This window comes from Daphnia carinata, chromosome 2, assembly GCF_022539665.2.
Source record: "Daphnia carinata strain CSIRO-1 chromosome 2, CSIRO_AGI_Dcar_HiC_V3, whole genome shotgun sequence".
Taxonomy (NCBI): domain Eukaryota; kingdom Metazoa; phylum Arthropoda; class Branchiopoda; order Diplostraca; family Daphniidae; genus Daphnia; species Daphnia carinata.
In genome coordinates, this window is record NC_081332.1 from 5,055,597 (window position 1) to 5,074,139 (window position 18,543).

The 18,543-nt window shown below is 41.3% G+C and overlaps 3 protein-coding genes across 3 annotated transcripts; all 3 read left to right on the forward strand.

The window, feature by feature from the left end:
* The first annotated feature begins 1,488 nt into the window (after nucleotides 1–1,488).
* LOC130686607 (polycomb group protein Psc-like) lies at nucleotides 1,489–4,740 on the forward strand. The gene is made up of 7 exons (XM_057509725.1): nucleotides 1,489–1,653; nucleotides 2,776–2,898; nucleotides 2,959–3,055; nucleotides 3,110–3,298; nucleotides 3,357–3,516; nucleotides 3,576–3,656; nucleotides 3,719–4,740. The coding sequence occupies exons 2-7, from the start codon at nucleotides 2,778–2,780 to the stop codon at nucleotides 4,613–4,615; spliced, it is 1,545 nt and encodes a 514-aa protein (XP_057365708.1). The 5' UTR covers nucleotides 1,489–1,653; nucleotides 2,776–2,777; the 3' UTR covers nucleotides 4,616–4,740.
* A 2,754-nt stretch (nucleotides 4,741–7,494) lies between these two features.
* Nucleotides 7,495–12,248, forward strand: LOC130686600 (polycomb group protein Psc-like). The gene is made up of 8 exons (XM_057509718.2): nucleotides 7,495–7,729; nucleotides 8,744–8,947; nucleotides 9,075–9,275; nucleotides 10,008–10,092; nucleotides 10,169–10,220; nucleotides 10,283–10,381; nucleotides 10,444–10,524; nucleotides 10,675–12,248. Exons 2-8 carry the CDS (start codon nucleotides 8,839–8,841, stop codon nucleotides 11,842–11,844), a joined length of 1,797 nt encoding a protein of 598 aa, XP_057365701.1. The 5' UTR covers nucleotides 7,495–7,729; nucleotides 8,744–8,838; the 3' UTR covers nucleotides 11,845–12,248.
* Nucleotides 12,249–13,458: 1,210 nt separating this feature from the next.
* Nucleotides 13,459–18,400, forward strand: LOC130686590 (tyrosine-protein kinase JAK1-like). Its single transcript, XM_057509709.2, has 16 exons — nucleotides 13,459–14,442; nucleotides 14,511–14,767; nucleotides 14,833–14,898; nucleotides 14,961–15,190; nucleotides 15,259–15,512; nucleotides 15,583–15,789; nucleotides 15,854–15,975; nucleotides 16,040–16,193; nucleotides 16,264–16,411; nucleotides 16,469–16,561; nucleotides 16,623–16,693; nucleotides 16,757–16,909; nucleotides 16,973–17,113; nucleotides 17,199–17,366; nucleotides 17,422–17,594; nucleotides 17,679–18,400. Exons 1-16 carry the CDS (start codon nucleotides 13,714–13,716, stop codon nucleotides 17,971–17,973), a joined length of 3,261 nt encoding a protein of 1,086 aa, XP_057365692.1. The 5' UTR covers nucleotides 13,459–13,713; the 3' UTR covers nucleotides 17,974–18,400.
* The last annotated feature ends 143 nt before the right edge of the window (nucleotides 18,401–18,543 follow it).

The following is an 18,543-nucleotide window of genomic DNA, read 5'->3' on the forward strand; positions in this document are numbered from 1 at the left end:
TAGTGTTGAAAATGAATCATCATATTTACGTGTTTGGTCAATGGACAAGAAACATAGTATTCTAGATTTTTGGCCCTGGTGTAAGGTTTTGTCAAGTAGCCAAGTCTTTTGTTCTCCTTTAGTTCAGCTTTCTCTTTTTTCCCTCTTAGAACCAAGAATGGCATTTTTGTTTGTTCCCCTTTTCTCTTAGCGTCATCGCCAGATTTCAGAACAGCGATGTTCAACATGAAAACTCACATTGTATAATTACTCAGTGTTTACAGAAATGGGACAAATGAGCTGTCGTGTTGGTCCTCATTTGGCATAATTATTCAAGACAAATTATGCTTTATCGATTTTTCACGTTCGTTATAAGAGTTCACAGGGTTTCCACCTGCATAATTTACATTCGACGTCAAGCCTTTTAGATCGGTAGTTCCTGATGAATTGATTTTCCCCTTTTATGTACCGTAAAAGCCACTGATGTCCAGGGCCTTGTCTACAAACATTCGAACATGGCCGACTTTTCTTTGGCCGCTGAGATTTCTTCTGGTTGGCTTTTTTCGATCCAAAAAACAGACATCTACAAACGATTTAAGCTATTTCAGTTCATTGCAAGATCAAATTACCAAGTCCAACAGAATCAATCATTGGAAATGATCCAGAATCTTCCAATGTATTTTAGGTCTGTAAAAATCAGCAGTGAGTAATCCCTTGGTACTTTCGACATGCCCTTTTTATCCCTTTTTTTTAAGCTCTTTATTGTTCCACGTTTTTAGACTGGTGACCATCTGGCTATCTCAAATGCCAACATTTTTCGTCTGCATCGGCACATCTTTTTAATGCAACTAAAAAAGAAAAAACTAGTAGTTATTCGACGAAGAATCTTTCAGCCACGGATGAGTTAAACGTGGCAACCTATAAATAGACATGGAGGAGAGAGGGTGTTGTGGCAAAACTGGTAAACCGAAGAGAAAATAGATCTTGCAACATGGCGCCTGTCGAAGACGTCTGAGCTAATATTTTCATCCCCCTCCCCTCACTGCAGTCCCCCTGAAATTGTAACAGTCCACACTAGACGAAAACAATGTGATGGGTAAAATACGTAGCTTCGTGTTTCCCGAAAGGCCTGACTGAATGCAAATGAAAACGGCTTGAATTCAGTTCAAGGGCTCTCGGAACAACGGGAATCAAGAAAACGTTGTTGGGGAGGCCAGAGTGTGTATCTGACACAATAGAGCGGTGGGTGGGAGAAGGGGGGTAAAAAAACATAAAAGCAGGAAATGGCAATGCTGTTTTTCCCACCCGTCGCCTAAGGCTCGTTTAGAATCTTCCCCTTCCCTCTGTATTCCCCCTTCGTCCGCTATTGGTTGCTCATGTCCCCCATCCAATCCGAGTGGGTGTGTCTACCTCCCAGTTCGCGGGTCGCACCACCCACCACCCAGAGTGTGCCCCACCGAGAGAGAACACGGCGCTCCGAGTTTTATTCTCTTTCAAACAGACGGTGGATATAGAAGCAAAAATCTCGTGTTGGAAAGCTGTGCAGTTTGTGTGTGTGTTGAATTTGAGTGTGTCCAAAACAAACTTGAGAAAATGTGTATCCAGTGATAGTTCACCGTTTGGAATTGTCATTTCTCAATGACGTTGGATACGAAACGAGTCACCACGAATCGAGTGAGTAGAAAACTAAGAATTTAAAGAAATTCAAAAACAAATCGTGTCACCTACATTCGCACAATTTGAAAGAGAAACGAAGATGGCGAAAACGGTTTTTTTTTTCTATTTTGCGGCTAGGCATCGTATAAAAATTACAACGACGTTCCTCTTTCCGAATGGAAGGAAGAAGAAAGAAAGAAAAAAAAAAGAGAAAATGATGTGGCTGGCGGCATCCGAGAGAAAACAGGGGGCAGTAGGGGATGCACAAACAAGCGAGTAGGAAAGGGGGGAGGAGAAGGGGATGATAATAAAGCCCAAAGGGAGGATGGGGAGAAACCACCCTCCCAACTGGATGTCTGTATGAACAGGACTAACCCGCGGATCCTCAACCCGCACGGCGGTTTCCCGAACCGCGGGTTCTGAGCCATACAGATCTGTTTCGGGATTTTCAGGCATCCCCTCTTTCTTTCGTTCCTTTTTTTTTGTGTTGTAAAAAAAAAGAGATCCCAGCGTGGGGTTAGAATCGTGCTCCTCCCTATCAGCTGACGCCAGAAATGATATGACGTCATTTCCCCCACGCACAGTATATAATAGCGGGTTCGTGTTTCCCCTATTTATTATTACGGGAAAAAGAGGGGGAGATGCTCTAATTACTTTGAATCTGAGATTTTGTTCTTATTCATTTCGAAGAATTCAGATGAAACGAATATTTTTTTAAATGTTCGTTTAAAAACCGAAATATTGGTCATCAATTCAGGAATTCCCGTGGGTTATTCAAATGAGATCCCCCCTCTGTCAATCGGGAGAAAAAAGGGGGGAGAGAGAAGTGTCGCCACGTGCTCGACCACCGCACGGCACTTTCACGCCCCCCTTTCCCGCATAGAGAGACTCTCTATTATTATATTCTCTCCCCTCTTTCTCCCTCTTTTCATCATCTTTTTTTCCTACCACGACTCGCTATACATCAGAAGAAGAAAAAGCCGTTGTTCCATCCGGTTTGGCCTCGGGTGATTTTCTCACAGGTCATCCCCCACTGACGCCCATTGGTCCGCACCTTCCAACTCTAAGAGCAAATTGGATGTTGAGGCACCTTAAGAAAACTCATTTGCATATTTGATTGTACCCCGTATTTATTAACAGAAATGAATGAATCGACGGGTGACGTTAAACCAAACGTAGGTGATGTCAATTGCCATTTAATTTGCACCGTGTGCCAAGGATACCTGATAGACGCTACCACCATCACCGAGTGTCTTCATTCATGTAAGATTCCCCTGAAAATCTAAAAAAAAAAAAGACATCAATTAACAGTTAATGTTACAGTTTGTCGATCATGCGTGGTTCCGCACGTGGCGGAATTCCATCAATGCCCTTCGTGTTCCGTCCCGCTTAGTACGACGAAACCATTTTCACAGCTCAGGTGAGATTTCCCAATTTTGAGGTTTTCATTCATTCATCACGCGTTTTTAAATAGGAGAGATTACACATTGCAAAGTATCGTTTATAAAATGATACCGAGACTTGCACGGAATGAATTGGAGAGGAGAAGAACATTCCGGATGGAACGCGTTGCAACAGATGATAATAAAACAGAAGAATGTTATTTACAATCGTTTTATGCTCCAAACGATCCCATCTCCATGTCATTAGAATACGCCGAACCGTAAGTCTTTTTTAAAATTAATTTTGGATTAGCGGGAATTTGAAATGTTTGTGCGTAGAAATTGCGAGTTTGGTTTGAAAGCGAATCTGGGCAAAGATGGACCGGAAGCTGGATCTCAACATCGACGTTACTTCCGTTGTCCGGCTGATCTTCCAATTGGACATTTAATTAAATTTCTTCGCAATAAATTCAACGTTACCGATCCCGCTACGCACAAGGTCCGTTGTTTTTAATTAAAATTGCGGATGAATTAATGTTAACATAAATATTAATGCAGCTTGAAATCTTATACAACGGACGTCCACTTGCATCAGAGTACAAACTATCGGATGTCGCCTACATCTTCTCATGGAAAGAGGTATGCAAATTATTTCATCTTTAAACGTTAAAAAAAAAAATGTGGGATTCAATAAATTGCAGAGAGAACCTTTGAGATTGTGGTACCGGATATCACCTTCGTTAATCAAGGAAGAAGAACAGCGGGAAGAGATGAAGAAAGGTAATCAACGAGCAAGTCTTGTTGACATAACTAGTAAACGTAGTTGGCAATGTAATGGCAAAGACGAACGTCTTGCCAAGCGCCGGAAGCGTCCATCCGCACAGAAAAAAAAGATGGAATCGGTTGATCCGGTTAAAACGATTTTCGATGAGGCTCGTACAACTGAATTCAGTTGTTCTACTCCAATTCCGCCAGTCGAAACGTGCGAACCTACCGAGTCCAATAAAATCCAAAACTGGTTGCCCAAAGCCATTTTCGACTTGGACGATCGAGCATTGTTTGCTAAAAGACTCCAAAGAATAACCAATCCTTCCGAATTCCGGCCGGAAGAAATTGCACCTCCTTCGAAAGAGGAGCCTCCAGTAGTCGATAAAGACGCGCAATTAATTCCATTGCGGATCTGCGTGACTCCTCCATCAGCTTCGGGACATGCTAATCCCGAAGATGAAATTCACGATAGTATCGGTGCGTTAGACCTATCGGGAAGTAAAGGCGATTCGAGTGATGCATCATCGCCGTTATCAGCCGGAAGTTGCCGATCCAGCGCCAGTCCAGTAGGTTCTGCGAGTAAAGTGGGTCCTCATCCTTATTTCATGACACCCAGCGCAGTCTACCACCACGTCCAGCAGCAGGATCCGGCTCAATCGATGGCCGCTCTAGCTGCAGCTGCCCAACAGTCTAAACGGAATTCCAGCCGGAGTGAAGATGATGTCCATAAAGCATGGGACCTTTTCCATATCCGGCCATCCACTGCTCACAGTAGTCAACCAGCTACCCATCAGAGCCTATTGAATTTACTCAAGTCCAAACAAAAATGAATTAATTTTGACCAAAATTCCGGATTGAATTTCCGGATGTGTGATGTTTGCTGTTTGTCTGTGTGAATTTTCTGTATCGACTTTTTTTTTGACATTATTTTTTTTTATACATATTATAAATAACTATGGACACTTGAAAATACATTGATTTTTTACAAGTTATGGAGCAGTGATTGAATTTCCTACAAAAGGCAACAGAAGATCGTAAAGACGATAGGCCTTTTTAAAAGCCTTGGGCTATTTAATACGAATCTTCTAAAAGCAGGAAGTTGATTTTCGAAAGGAAGTAAAATGCAAATGGCGCTAGTAAAAAAAAATATTTTGAATTTCCATTCATTTTTGATTGGATTCCTTCTATATAAATGCATAGAATTTCATTGAGCCCTAAAAAAAAGGTGTATATACATCTACCTGTCGAGAGAGAAGGTAACTTTTTTTTTCTTTTTTGAATTGGCTGGTTAATGGGCATCGCGGCGGCTAAGAGAGAGAGAGAACCGGAGAGAGAGAGAGACCTTGCTGGCGGCGTAGTTTGATGGTTACGCGGGATTGAATCTTGCCGGAAGCGTTATAAGGTTCTCTTTCTCTTCTGACGCTTTATCTCTGTTTTCTCGTCTTCCTTTTTTTTGTGTCATGTCCAGCTGTTTGGATGCACATCGTGTGTTACTCAACATGAATTTCAAAATAACTTGGCCATTTTAAATCGTTTAAAATTGGAAAATAGTTTTACAATTTGCGTGGCTTCAAGGTTGGAATGTAAAGAATTTCCAATGTTTTGATTGCCATCGATCATGATGACGTCATGAAGTAGCTTTTAATTGAATATTTTGTTTTTAGTTTCTCAACACGAATGGGGTAGATGCGACATTATTATTACCTGCCAGATGTTGCCATGACGACGGATTGAGGCGTCCTCCCACCCCACCCAATACGGATGGGCGTGTATCGATCCGATGCCTCGTGCCGGGACTCCCTCACATCGTTTGCCATTCGAAAAGAATACCCCTCTAGAAAAAAAAACACTTTTGGAACTACGTCAGATTCCGTGCAAATGGCCACCACCGTCAACACTGTAAAAAAAAAACACATTTTTTAGGTGGGACATTTTTATGGGTTTATGGTCAGCATTGATGGCTTCGCGGCTCCCGTTTCAGGTCAACTTGATTGCTTCACGGATTTTTAAAATCCATTTCAGGTTTTTTTTCACTTGAGACTGCAATAAAAATCATTCTCAAACAATCCGACTGTTATGAAGTTGTCTAGTTTTGCCAAGATGGCTGATAATCTGAAATCGTTCCATTTCTCAAAGAATTCAGAGCAGACGACATTCTTGGCCGAATCAACTAATATGGCGATTAGGCTAAACAGTATACGAAAGGAACAGAAACGTGTGTTTTAAAAAATCATTTTCAAAACGTTATTGAGGAAACAAAGGTCTACTACTACCATCGAATATTTGCTATTGACAGGTAAGAAAACGAAGCTGGATTGCAATCAGGTTTTTGATTTTCTAGGATAGTTGTAGAATACTAAGAAATGAGAGACCAATCGAAAACCAGAATATGGCGCCGTACAATCTTGAAAAAAAGAAGACACAGAGCAGTTGGAGGGAAAAAACCGACTTCCACAATCGCGACCTTAGACGTAACGAGTTTTTTTATCATTTCGACAGAGAATATTTGTCTCGTTCCTAACTTTTTTTTGTTTGTCCTCGATCGACACAGTAATAAAAAAAAAAAAAAATCTCAAGGACGTCCGACATCAGTTTTCCACATCACGTGATTGTTTGCAGACTGCACGATGCGAAAAAAAAAGGCGTCACCTAGGCAACGAATGATCTGGATAGATAAAAAAGAACAATGCGTTTGGCAAATGAAACAAAAACGAATCGCCGTGGAAATAACCGCGAAAAATATTGTCCACTGCTGAAAGGACCTCCCGGGTTTTCAAGTTGTTTGGTGTTAAGTGAACTGAACTTTTGTTTCGAAAATAGCAAAAACCGTGTAGACAAACATGTCATCCTTGCTGTGCACCTTCTGGCGCTAATGGCTACCTAATGAGTTAATTATCCAAGTGCAAGACGTCGGGTAATGAGAGCCCGAGACGCCGAAATAGTTGAAAACAACGACAGAAAAACAGTCGAATACTAGTGCAGCTTTTCGATTCGAATAGAATTGATGATGTCTAAAGATTCGGAAAAAAATGGGCAATCTGACTGTCGAAAGTGAAGCTCATCATATGAAAAATTTTTCGCGTAAAGCGCTAATGAAAGATTAAAATTAAATGGCCGCCATGTTCAACGAGATTCGAGAAATGTCGTCAGAAAAACTGCTCGAAATGCAAGTCTAAACTCAATTTCATGGCCAAAAAATGTGATAGACGCGTTGTTGACGTTACGATCTGACTTTTGGTATCAATGATTCTGCAGAAAAGTGGACCTGAAACGTTTAATCAGCGTTTATTAAGTTGGCGTCATCAACAAATTTCGTCCTGACGGGGCGGCGGTTTCATGTTCGCTGAAAACATCAGCCTTTCATCTATCCAAAACAGCTACTACCCTTCATTTTTTCACCAATCAAATAGTACTACTATATTCCTCAGAAAGAGAGCTGTCGATTGATTCTAATGAATTTATCTTAGATCGAGATTTAAGGAGATTAAATTGGCGAAGAAAGAGGACGAGTTGCGAGCTGAAATGCCCATTTTTCGGGTGCGGCTCGTCGTCCATGAGAAACACAAGCATGAGGCTTTATTCTGTAAAAAGATGGCGACCCTTTGTCATCCGGGGCCCACACGTGACCATTGCTCTACCAATAGGAGCTCGCTTTTGGGGAAGGAGGGCGTGCCTTCAACTAGTCTGGCCAGAAAGGGAGCCATCGACCGGCATGTTTCTATCAGTCGCCGCCAGGGACGGCCAGAGTTCGGTCCGTATTTCGTGGTCGCTCGTTGTGCTGTATAAATGTAAGGCACGCAACAAACAGCGCCCTCGTTAGGAAAAAGCAAAAAAAAAAAGAAGGGAGGCCAAAGTTTTTATATCCCAGTGTCTGCAGTGTCCATGAATTTTGTTCTCAAGTGTGAAACAAAGGAATATTTTCCTCTGTGACTTTAAGTCTTCAGGTAAGCAAAAAAATTTTTTTTTCTTTTCTCTGCTACATTCCGTCGTGCGTTATTTTGATAGAACGTGAGCTGCGTAAGGCTGGAATAGAGGAGGAAGAGTGTTGTACTGTTATGTGCGTGTGTCTGTGTGTGTGTGTGTGTCTGCCCGCGCTGGTGGGGAGGAAGTGAGTAGGGGGAGGGGAACGAAAGGCGAAGAGGGAGGGAGAGGAGAGAGAAACGCCGAGTGAATATAAGGGAGCCACACACACACAGACAAGAGAGAAGGAGAGAGTCTTATGTAGTCGTCGAAATGTATATATATTTAAACGGGGAAATGCGTCTTTGCTTGTGGGGAGATGGCGTCGACGTCGTTTCGGCTCCCTTTATGGCCAAGAATTTCCGATTTTATTGTTCGCTTCTGAAATTTCGTATCACTTGAATTTTTTCTTTTTGGTCAAGGCAAACTAAAAAAAAAAACCGAGCCCGGACTTCTTGAATTTGAATAAGAAAACGTTGTTGGGTGTGTGTGAGTAACATTCCTCGGAGAGGGTCGGTAATGCCTGCAGGGTGGAAAGGCGTCGTCACGTGACCCGGCGTGAGAAACGAGACACACGTGTCTGCATGTGTATTTTTTTCTTCTTCCAGAAGGGTTTCATCCTTTTTTTTTGTGTGTTGTGTAGTTGCATCGCGATAACCTCTTCACCTCGTAGCGTCACTCATCCGGCCGTGACACGCTGATAAAAACGATTACTGGTGGCATGCTACAGAAAAGATGTTTAGTTATGGTAATTTTTTTTTCAAGGGGTTTATTATCAAATGTTTGTCAATCGAACATGATTCACGTACACGAAGTTTCAGAGTCCATTTTGTGATCAAGTGAGAAAAACAACGAGCTTATCTTTACAAAAATGTGAAAGCTTAAATAAGTTTAGAAACAAGGAAATCAGCATTTAACCCCTAAAACAATTCTACCCTCCCAACGACTAAAAATGCATTTATCATTTTGAATTTCAAGGAAATTTATCTTTTTTTCAGGTGGTATACAAATGATAACAAACCGCAGTGATGGCTATTGGTTGATGTAATCTCTACACGTAGTTCCAGTACAAAAATTAAAGCCAAAAACAACAATGGATTCGAAATCGTTGCCGCTGAGTCGACTCCAGTCGAATTTAACGTGCTCGATCTGCCAGGGCTACCTGATCGACGCCACGACCATCACTGAGTGCATGCACACCTGTGAGTACCTACACCGTTTCTTCCCCACTATAATTATCCGGCTATTATCTACGCATCATTATGCAAAGCCATCATTCTCTGTCCCTCTGCCGGGTTTTTTTTTCTAAATTTTTCTTTTAAATTACAGTTTGCAAATCCTGTTTGCTGCAACGAGTCGAGAGTGGAAGGACGTTTTGCCCGCGGTGCGGGATTCAACTGCAACGGTCTCGTCTGGGCGAACAACTGAAGCTGGATCATGCCGTTCAAGCTTTGGTCTACGCTGCCGTTCCCGGTTTGTGGCAAGAAGAACAGCGCAGGCGCAAGCACTTCGTCGATCATCATCCTTTGTGTACGTATTTATTTTATTTTTTTTTTTTAATCTATTTTCGATCAAACTTTCCCTATTTTTTTTTTTTGAACGGTGATGAAGATGTACTTACATCGACTCTTCCTTCTTAACCCCCGTCAACTGTGGTTACATGCCGACGTGATGGATGTTTTAAAACATGCACCCAACCGCGCCCACGTTAAAAATCCTCTCCCCCCTCCTTTTCTTGTTTCGCATCCAATGGATGTGCCTGTCGGAGTCTTTTTCTCCGATTTCTATGAGTTTGAAGAAAGAAAAAGAACGACGGGGGGTTGTCTCCCTTTCCCCCCCTTGAATCGACGCCCCTCTCTAGTTATGATTCATCGTTTTCGGGACTGTCAATCAACCTGAAAGTAGCGTGATCGGTTCGAATTTGACTAACGCATTTCCCTTGTTAATCGATATATTTCCAATGGTTGCACAAAGTACATACTTGTTTTTAAAAATGCAATCTCGTTATCAGAGTGGCGGTGTACCACTGGCTTAATGGGTTGCGCGTTCGGTACTCCCGCCATATCGGCACGAGACACGCTGCGCATGACAATTATGGGATCATTTCACAGTCGAACCGTCAAAGGCGGAAGAATTAACAAAAAAAAAGAGAACCCCTCCGAAAACCTGTTTATTTTCAATGTTATCACATGTTTTGCATGTCACTAAAAGAGATACATCCACAACGTGTCTTAAAACTTGATGGAATTTTTTTTATTATAGCAACTTCGGTGGCCCCTCCGCTACAACACCCGACCTGCTTCTCGCCGTCTGACCCCATCTCCCTCTCGCTCGACTTCATACCTCAGTAAGTTTTCCCTTTTTTTTTTTTTTTTTTTTTTTTTTAAGGTTTCTCAGTTGTAAACCCATTTCTGGCCCAACAGGTCGCGCGAAGAGGATTCCAACCTTAACCTGAAAGGCCCTTGTTCACCTCAGGTATATATTACACAACTTGATGTGCTTTATTGAGGTCTGATTGGATTTCTTTTTTAAAACAGACGATTGGTAGGCGTTTCTTTCGCTGTCCGGCTGCTGTTGCTGTTCACCACTTTCAGAAGCTCCTCAGCCTAAAATTTGAACTTCCACCTCATTATACTGTAAGTGAATAAATTTAATTTTCTTAGGAAGAAAAGTCAATTGTATTCTTGCATGAAAATAGATTGAGATTCACTGCCAGGGAGAAAAATTAGCGTCTTCTTTCAGACTGATGGATGTCGCTTACAAAACGGGTTGGACTCAGGTATGTGCCTTCTATGATTCTTTCGAATTTTTCAAACCGATCAATCAATGTCGGAGTTACTTGAAAGCTTACGGGGCTCCTGCGAATACTTTGCAACATTCCACACAGCCAATTTTCTTTTGTATTTAAATGCCTCACGTTTTCAATTAGGAGGAGCCACTGCGCTTAGAGTACAAAATTGTTAAAAATCCGGCTAGCAAAGCGACAGTGTTAATTTCCGGAAGCACTGCCGAACACGTCACTCAATCTAATCGGTGTCACAGTAGAACGTCGTCTACAGAATTCAGTGGCAAAACTACCACTGGTGTTAAACGTTCATCCGCACCTCCGCCATCTACTCCGGCCAAACAGCAGAAATTGTCTATATCCATCAAAAAGGCTGCGTTGCAAAATAATGCGGAAGAAGTTGTCCATCGTTCGCCTATGAAATCGCCCCAAGAACACGTCAACAAGAAAAAGAGCGGCCGGAAGAAGCGGAAAAGACGGAAAACGATGGATTTAATTCCGATCATGGAACCCATGTACCCACTCAAAGTTAAAATAGTTGAAAGAATGAAATCACCCGAGTATTCGTGGCCCCGACCTAACGGCGTCGAACTTCTCGTTCAAGCGGCGGAATTGGCATCGCGTCAGAATCCCACTCCGCCGCCGGAATCTGAAAAAACGGATGCACCCAATAGTCCGCCTCCATTGCTTCCGATATGCAATAGTGATACGGTGAATAACAATAGCAAACCAACGTGTCTCGAGAAAGAAATTGCGAAAGAAGATACTCCGCAATTGACCGGAATGGCGGAAGATGATTTGGAAGAAGACGACAAGTTGTTGATGGTCGACGAAACGAATTTGAACAGCAGCAATGGAAGAGATTCCGGAATGGCTAATGATGATGAAGAGGATGATTCGGCTGGAGCGTTGGATCTTTCGGCTAAATCATCGCGGTATTCTCCTCCAGATGAATCAAGTAGCAAAACGCAAAGCAAATCCGTTTCGCCTCCGTTCATCCAGCAGCGATCCACCGCGCTTCATTCGATCACTGACAGCTTAGCTGAAAGGCAACAACGCATCCAGCAACAGCAACGCCGTTTACCTACCCATCATCCGGAAGCCATGAGGAATTTGGTAACGTTGTCTCAGACGGCCGCGTTAGTTCCGCCGCATCCGCAGCAAGTAGCCACTCAGCGGCTCATTGTAGCGTCGTATATGCATCAGTTCGCGGCTGCTGCGGCCGCTAGAGCCGCATCCGCACCGCTACGCCCTCCTAAACCCCCTCAACCGAGTAAGTCCCTAACCCACGGGTTGTTACGGCGTCCATTCTGATTTGCTCTCCTATGTAACTCACTCGCCAGTGCATAATTTCTATTTTTGCGTCATCTTATATAGCCTATTTGAAACAGTTTCATGTCCTCCATTTTTGTTTTCTTGTCAGAGTGCGTTGTTAGGTTTATTTCTTAATTTATAAACAAGCCGCTGTATAAAAGTGCTATAGAGAGTTATGGTTCAAAGTGTGATGGAATTCTTTTTTTGGCTTAGTTTTGTCGGAGGTTGTTGTTGTCTCTGTCCACTATGACGTAACGTTTATGCGTTTTCCTCCTACAAGAAAGCTTTTTTGATGATCCTATTTTTCTGTTTCTTGTTTATTATTTTTTTTACGTGTTTTTGTTTTTGTATGGAAGAGTATGCTAATACCAAAAAATGTTGCAAAATAAATGGTTATGACGTCATCGTGTTTCTTTGTGCGCGTTCTCAATCGATCATTATGACACGGTGCGCTGTGATTGGCCGAAGGGCGGAGTCAGAGCCGCTTTCCTGTGGGCCGGGCCAAAAGGAAGTATCCAATCGGGAAAATGGGGTCGCCAAGCAGAAGTCTCTTTGCCTAGTTTGTGGAAACATTCCAAAAAAGAATTCGCGTATTTCAAAATTTGTACAATAGGTTGCTTGAAGAGGCAGTGGAATCAAGGTAGTTCTTATTCATTTTCAAAAGATGAGCAATCAAGTCTTCAATTGTTCTACCCTTGTACGTCTTGTGTGGGATCTTGATCGAAAAAAAGTGAGTCATGGATACTTGATATTTTGTGGTAAAGAATCAGCATCGTCGTTTGTAACTCGATTTCCTCTCAAGAATGGCTGGGTAAGTCACAAATTGAGACCATTGTTGCATAATGGATACACGTCCCGTGAAGGGTGTACCATTCAGATCGGATAATTGAATCAACGTTTAGAATGAGTTTGTTTTTATGGTCAGACATAGAGAACGAAGGGCGAGAATTTTTGGTTTTCGTATATCGAGAATGGAAAGCGTAGTGCATATCGAGAGGGGGTTTCTATGGTTACCATAGATGCTCAATACGCCTGTTCTTGCCATCAGTGGTTTGGAATGTTCGAAGCGCGCGGAGATTATTATTCCAAAGCGCCATTGTACTGCCATCTAGTGACTGATTTAGGTATAAAAATATCAAATAAAAATGATATGGACTGACAACTGAAATAAATTTGAGTGACATTTTTATCTCGTTTAATCGATTAGTTTATTTTGACAGTACACAAAAACAGTTACCGCTGTTCAAAATACCGCTTAAATTGTTTAAACACATTGTATAGATTTTCAAAAAGGAAACTGCGTTTCAATACATTAAAATATGCATAAACAGCTTCGAATAGTTTAAAAACGTTAGAGAATAAAATTTTTTTTTATTGCTACCGGTTTTATGTACGAAAACAAAATATGAATTTTACTTTTAGTCGTACTTCATTATAATACCTAAACAGTATAATTGGCGCTCCTAGCGACGGAGTAAAAATATGAAATAGTGTGATTGATAGCTGTTATTAGACGCAGAATTTAACTCGCAAGATTATAAATGACCCAGTATGGAATATTTCTGATGTATTTCCTTATGTGAACTAACTGTGGATTTCTAAAGGAGATATTTGCATTCTCGGACCAGTCACCGGTGGCGCTGCCTTATCGTCGCAACTTTGAAAATATTCGCACTTATCAAGGGCCTGGAAAAACAATAAAACAACTACAACAGAGCTTCAAGGGGAGGGAAAAAACAAACAAAACAGGTTTTGGGGATCGACTTTTAATTTGACTCCTTCAAGGTTACCGTTAGGCCACTGTCACTGGTTTTATAAATGTGAAAATAACCGGTTTTAAGGTCAGTGCGTAAGCCCAAAGAGGATGACATGAGAATGTCGATTGTCGTGAAAATTATCGGTTCCACTCCCGGTATTATTCCAATTAACGATGGATTGTCGTTCGAAGATGTTTGCACACAATGCTGTCGCGATTTGGAAATCAAGCCTGCGTCACGATACCTTTTTGCACTAAGAAACGAGACCACGAAACTATATGTAAACCCATCAGACCTTCTGGAAGCTGGGGAGCTTGGAAATGGTTCATATGAACTCAGACTGCGATTTTGGCCTTCACTTACGAACCTTTCAAAAATTGGCACCAAAGCTCTCAACTACTTTTATCGGCAAGTTTGTGAAGAGTTTGTCGATGGCCAGGTTACAGCATTCAACAACAAAGCAAACCAAAGTGTTGCTTTGGGTTTAGCTGTGACAGCTATGTATTGCCACATGAAGGACTATGGTGGTAAAATGAGTGAAGTCTTAGCAAATTACAAAAAGTTTGTCCCGAAGATGGTAAGACGCAATTCAAACCTCAAATATAGCACCGAATCCCTGAAAGCACGATTGAATCAAGTGGTTCTGAATCCACCTGGTGAAACCTGGTTCTTCAAGCAAGAATTCCTGAAAACTGTTGCGCAAACAGCCACTGATTATTTAGTTGAAAAATATCCTGTTAAAGTGGAGGAGGGTGAAGAATTGATTGAATTTGACCTCATAATTCAACCTATGGGCAGTGAACATTCAGGAGTGAAGATGCAGTCAGTAAAAAAAAAAATTGTAAGAATCCTTGGTTCTCTTAAAGTCAATTTCAATGTAGTTCAATAAATAATTATATTATTTTATAGCCCAGTCAATATGTTTGTTCCATTGAGGAGATATGCTTTGTCTCCATCAGGAAAAGCGATAACCGTATGGAAATATCGCGAATCAATGGTGTACCTCAGTATATTCTAATGGAGAGTGAAGAGTCGATGAAGAGTTGTGTTGGTGCCTTGAACGGCTATTATCGCCTTATGGAGAAATGGACCTTTGATTTGTGCGGTGAATTGGTTACACCGTCTCTTGTCAGATTACGAAGCCTCAAGTGTCATGGTCCTGTCGGGTATATCGCATGCAGATAAAATAGATTTTCTAGTGTACTATTTACTAAAATTCATTGAAATTTAGGGATTCATTTGCTTATGATAAACTACGAGTCAAACGTCAAAACAAGCAAGGATCTTACTTGTTGCGGTCTGTAATTTCTTTATTTGCTCTTAGACAACTTGATTATTCATTGTTTTCATTTTAATTAGTGAAAGTCATCTCAGCTATGATGAACTTTTTTTGGATGTTTGCCTGGAGGATGGACAACCGGCAACAACATTTTCAATCGTTAAATCAGCGGATGGTGCGTGGACGTTTGCTGGACTAGAATGCCAGCCATGCAACAACGTGCGCGAATTACTAGCAGTTCAGGGCAACGAGAAACGACTAGGAATTTCTGGATTTGATCTGAAAGAATGCCTGCCGTCGTCGGAAAACGGTAGTAGCAGATTAGTACTTGTTTGTTATCGAATTTTTGTTTTGAAATTCTTACTATTTTTATAATAGACGTCTCGGAACTTTTGCTCTGTCGCCATAAACCCATCGAATTTGAAATGTCGCTCAGCCAAAGTGCATTTTCGCAGTTACCTGTTTGCATTCCAACTCAGTCTATCCAGCTGTACGTAGGTGCTGGATTCCAGTGTCAGTTTGACGGCCGTTTTACCACTGTTTATCGGGGAGTATGGCGACGAACAGCAGACGAACAAATCCAAATCGTTCACAAACTTCTTAGGGCTGAGTACCGACAATCCCATTATCAAGTAAGTATTTTCCTGTTGCTTTTTTATGGACTTTGTTCCGCTTTCATTAATTATTCTCCAATGTTTCAAGGCATTCCTTGAATCGGTACAAAAATCGTTGTTTTGGCGTTCTGAAACTATTGTTCATGTCTTCGGTATCGTCTTGGATGTTAATTTGAGAGTCATTATGGAGTATCTACCTCACGGCCCACTAGACAAGTATTTGCGAGAACACGACTTGCCTATAATTGATCTTGTGGAAGCTGCGACCAATCTTGCCAAGGCCTTATTTTACCTGGTGTGGATTATCATCATCTCTACTTTTCCAAGAAGTTTTTATTTAAGTTTCTCTCATTGTGTAGGAAGAGAAAGGTTTTGTTCACGGTAAAGTCCGCTGCAGAAATTTGATGTTAGCCTCGCATACCTCCAATTCTATCCGAGTAAAGCTGGCAGATCCTGGAATACTGTCCTACTCCGATGACGAGTATAGAGCACTTTAGACGAAATCTTTTATTTAATATTTCAATCGGCCCTATCTTCAATGTTAGGTTACCTTGGATACCGATCGAGTTGTATGATTCATTAGAGTTGGTGCATCGTAGGAGCACTGCTGATATATGGGCTTGTGGAACGTGCATGTGGGAAATATTTTCACACGGAGAGAAACCGTGCCTCGGATTCAGCAAGACCAAAATTATTCAGGTATTGTATTGTGTAAAAAATGTATTTTACTTGAACTTCTTATTCACTTGATCTATTTTATTATCTTAAGGGTTTCTTGAGTGGATGGAGGCCTCCAAGACCTGAGAAGTGCTTGGGCGAAGTTTATCATATAATGATTGGAACTTGGTATCCGGACGTTTCCCTCAGGCCAAAAGCTCAATCTGTTATGCGAGATATAAACCAGATTCTTTATGAAGGTACGGACAATTTTAAAAATAACTTATGCTTGGTGGTAACTTATTTGCACTGTTTAGTCTACAACTCGAGGCGTAGTAATGTATACGAACTGGTTAATGATCAGCGTTCGCTGAATGGAAGTTTGGCATCTGGATTAACGGAAGCCACGAGTACGTTTCCTAAGATGTGCTTAATTTTGTTTTTACTTATAGTTTTTTTTTCTTTATTTAGCGCTCAGAGCCCTCTCCGAAAACCATGATACAATTTCGTTTGACTCGCAGTTTGACGACAACACATTTCAGGTATTTCATTTGTCCGGTCGTAAAATGAAGCTAATTATTTATCCTCACGATTTACTCTAATAGAATCCCCACGCTTCCATGAATTTTCTACTTTCAACTATGGCATTAAACGGTGGCTCGTCATTGCAATTTGATGATGAAGGCACATCGGAGTTGGCTGCTGAAATTTACGAATTAGAGCGTAAAAAGTTAGAAGTGGGCCGACTGCTCGGCCAGGTAAATTCAATTTCAAAATACGTCTAGTTTGAAGTGCATTAACGCCTCCGCGCTATTTCAAAGGGCAATTACGGTGAAGTGCGTATCGGAGTAATACGCCACAGCGATGGCACGGAAGAAACCGTCGCCGTCAAGAAGCTCAAGAGCACAGCAATGAATAATCCGGAGAGTGTTGATCTCCAACGTGAATGCGCGATCATGAAGGTAGCCTTTCAGCATAACCTTGCACGATTTTCACTGATTATCATTTTTAGGTATCGGTTATTATTATTGGAATTTTTATTTATAGAGCCTACATCATCCAAACATTGTAGAAATCAAAGCCATTGTCACTGAACCGTCTACGTTATTAGTTATGGAATATTTTCCAATGGGCTGTCTGATGGCTTATTTGCATACTGAAAAGGAAAGTATTACGGACCAGCAGCTAATCAAATTTGCAACAGACGTGGCTGAGGTTTGCATCTTTCCAAGGCATTTTTGACGATTAGTTGATTGTAACAATTTTTTAGGGTATGGCATATCTTGGTGAGAACAACATTGTCCATCGTGATCTCGCTGCTCGCAATATTCTCGTAGCTGCTGTCGATTTGGTAAAGATTTCCGATTTCGGTTTGGCTCGCCAAGTCGGCTATAATGGCTATTACGCCGTTCGTGATCGGGGTCAAAAATTGCCTATGCCTTGGTAAAAAAAAAAAGAAAACAAAAACTAATTTATAGAAATAATGCTTGATTTCTATGAAAATTCATGTTTGTTTCCATTTCTCAGGTACGCGCCGGAAAGTTTAGCTTATGGGAAATTTTCCGTCCAGTCAGACGTATGGTCGTTCGGTGTCACGCTCTATGAAATGTTTAGCAGGGGCCTGGAGCCTAATTTTGTCAGCGGTGACCAAACTTTGTTGTTGAGAGCCTTACAGCAGGGGCGTCGTTTACCTTGTCCTCCGGGCTGTAATCCACTGATCTATCGTGACTTAATGAAACCGTGTTGGGATGCAGAAGCTTCTCAGCGGCCATCTTTTAAAACATTGCTTGACAAATTACGCTACGTGGCGAATCAGCTGTGATATTTTTATCAATCGCCTTTATCACCGCCTGTTTGCAAACCTACAAATAAGCCAAGAAGTCAGAGGCTATCTCCGTCATTGATCGATGTTTTTACCTCAACCAAATGGCCATTCTTTTTTTAACTTTCATATCTACCGAAATTTCCAATAACGATATGCTACTATAAAAATAACTTACTAAAAGAAAGTCATTCCACTTTGGTTTTCTATAAAAACTTAATTCCTTTCTTCTTACAGATTTATTTTTGTTTCTAATAGACAATATAGTTGCTATTTCATTTACAGGGTATGATTGTATCGCATATCGTTTCCCGTGTGGGGCGTATATTGTCTGGCACAGTCTACATGTTCATTTGTTATTATTGATTCCGAAGACTTTGTTTTGTTTTCATGTTGATTCTGCATTGAATACATATTTGCTATCAAATTTAAAATTGGGTTCTCCTCCTGAGCCCGGATTAAATGTGATCTACGGTTTTGTACCACCAGCCCTAATATTACTTTCCAGAATGAACTTATCAAAAATTCTCTGGCGGCCAGGAAACCGGTATCACGTAACACAAGACTTGC

Coding starts and splice junctions, on each gene's coding strand:
- LOC130686600 (XM_057509718.2), top strand. CDS start 8,839: ATGGATTCGAAATCGTTGCCGCTGAGTCGACTCCAGTCGAATTTAACG. Junction 10,221..10,282: donor AAGGCCCTTGTTCACCTCAG/GTATATATTACA, acceptor TTTTTAAAACAG/ACGATTGGTAGGCGTTTCTT. Junction 10,525..10,674: donor ACAAAACGGGTTGGACTCAG/GTATGTGCCTTC, acceptor GTTTTCAATTAG/GAGGAGCCACTGCGCTTAGA.
- LOC130686607 (XM_057509725.1), top strand. CDS start 2,778: ATGAATGAATCGACGGGTGACGTTAAACCAAACGTAGGTGATGTCAAT. Junction 2,899..2,958: donor CACCGAGTGTCTTCATTCAT/GTAAGATTCCCC, acceptor TTAATGTTACAG/TTTGTCGATCATGCGTGGTT. Junction 3,517..3,575: donor CCGATCCCGCTACGCACAAG/GTCCGTTGTTTT, acceptor ATATTAATGCAG/CTTGAAATCTTATACAACGG.
- LOC130686590 (XM_057509709.2), top strand. CDS start 13,714: ATGAGAATGTCGATTGTCGTGAAAATTATCGGTTCCACTCCCGGTATT. Junction 16,694..16,756: donor TTGACGACAACACATTTCAG/GTATTTCATTTG, acceptor TTACTCTAATAG/AATCCCCACGCTTCCATGAA. Junction 17,595..17,678: donor CAAAAATTGCCTATGCCTTG/GTAAAAAAAAAA, acceptor TCCATTTCTCAG/GTACGCGCCGGAAAGTTTAG.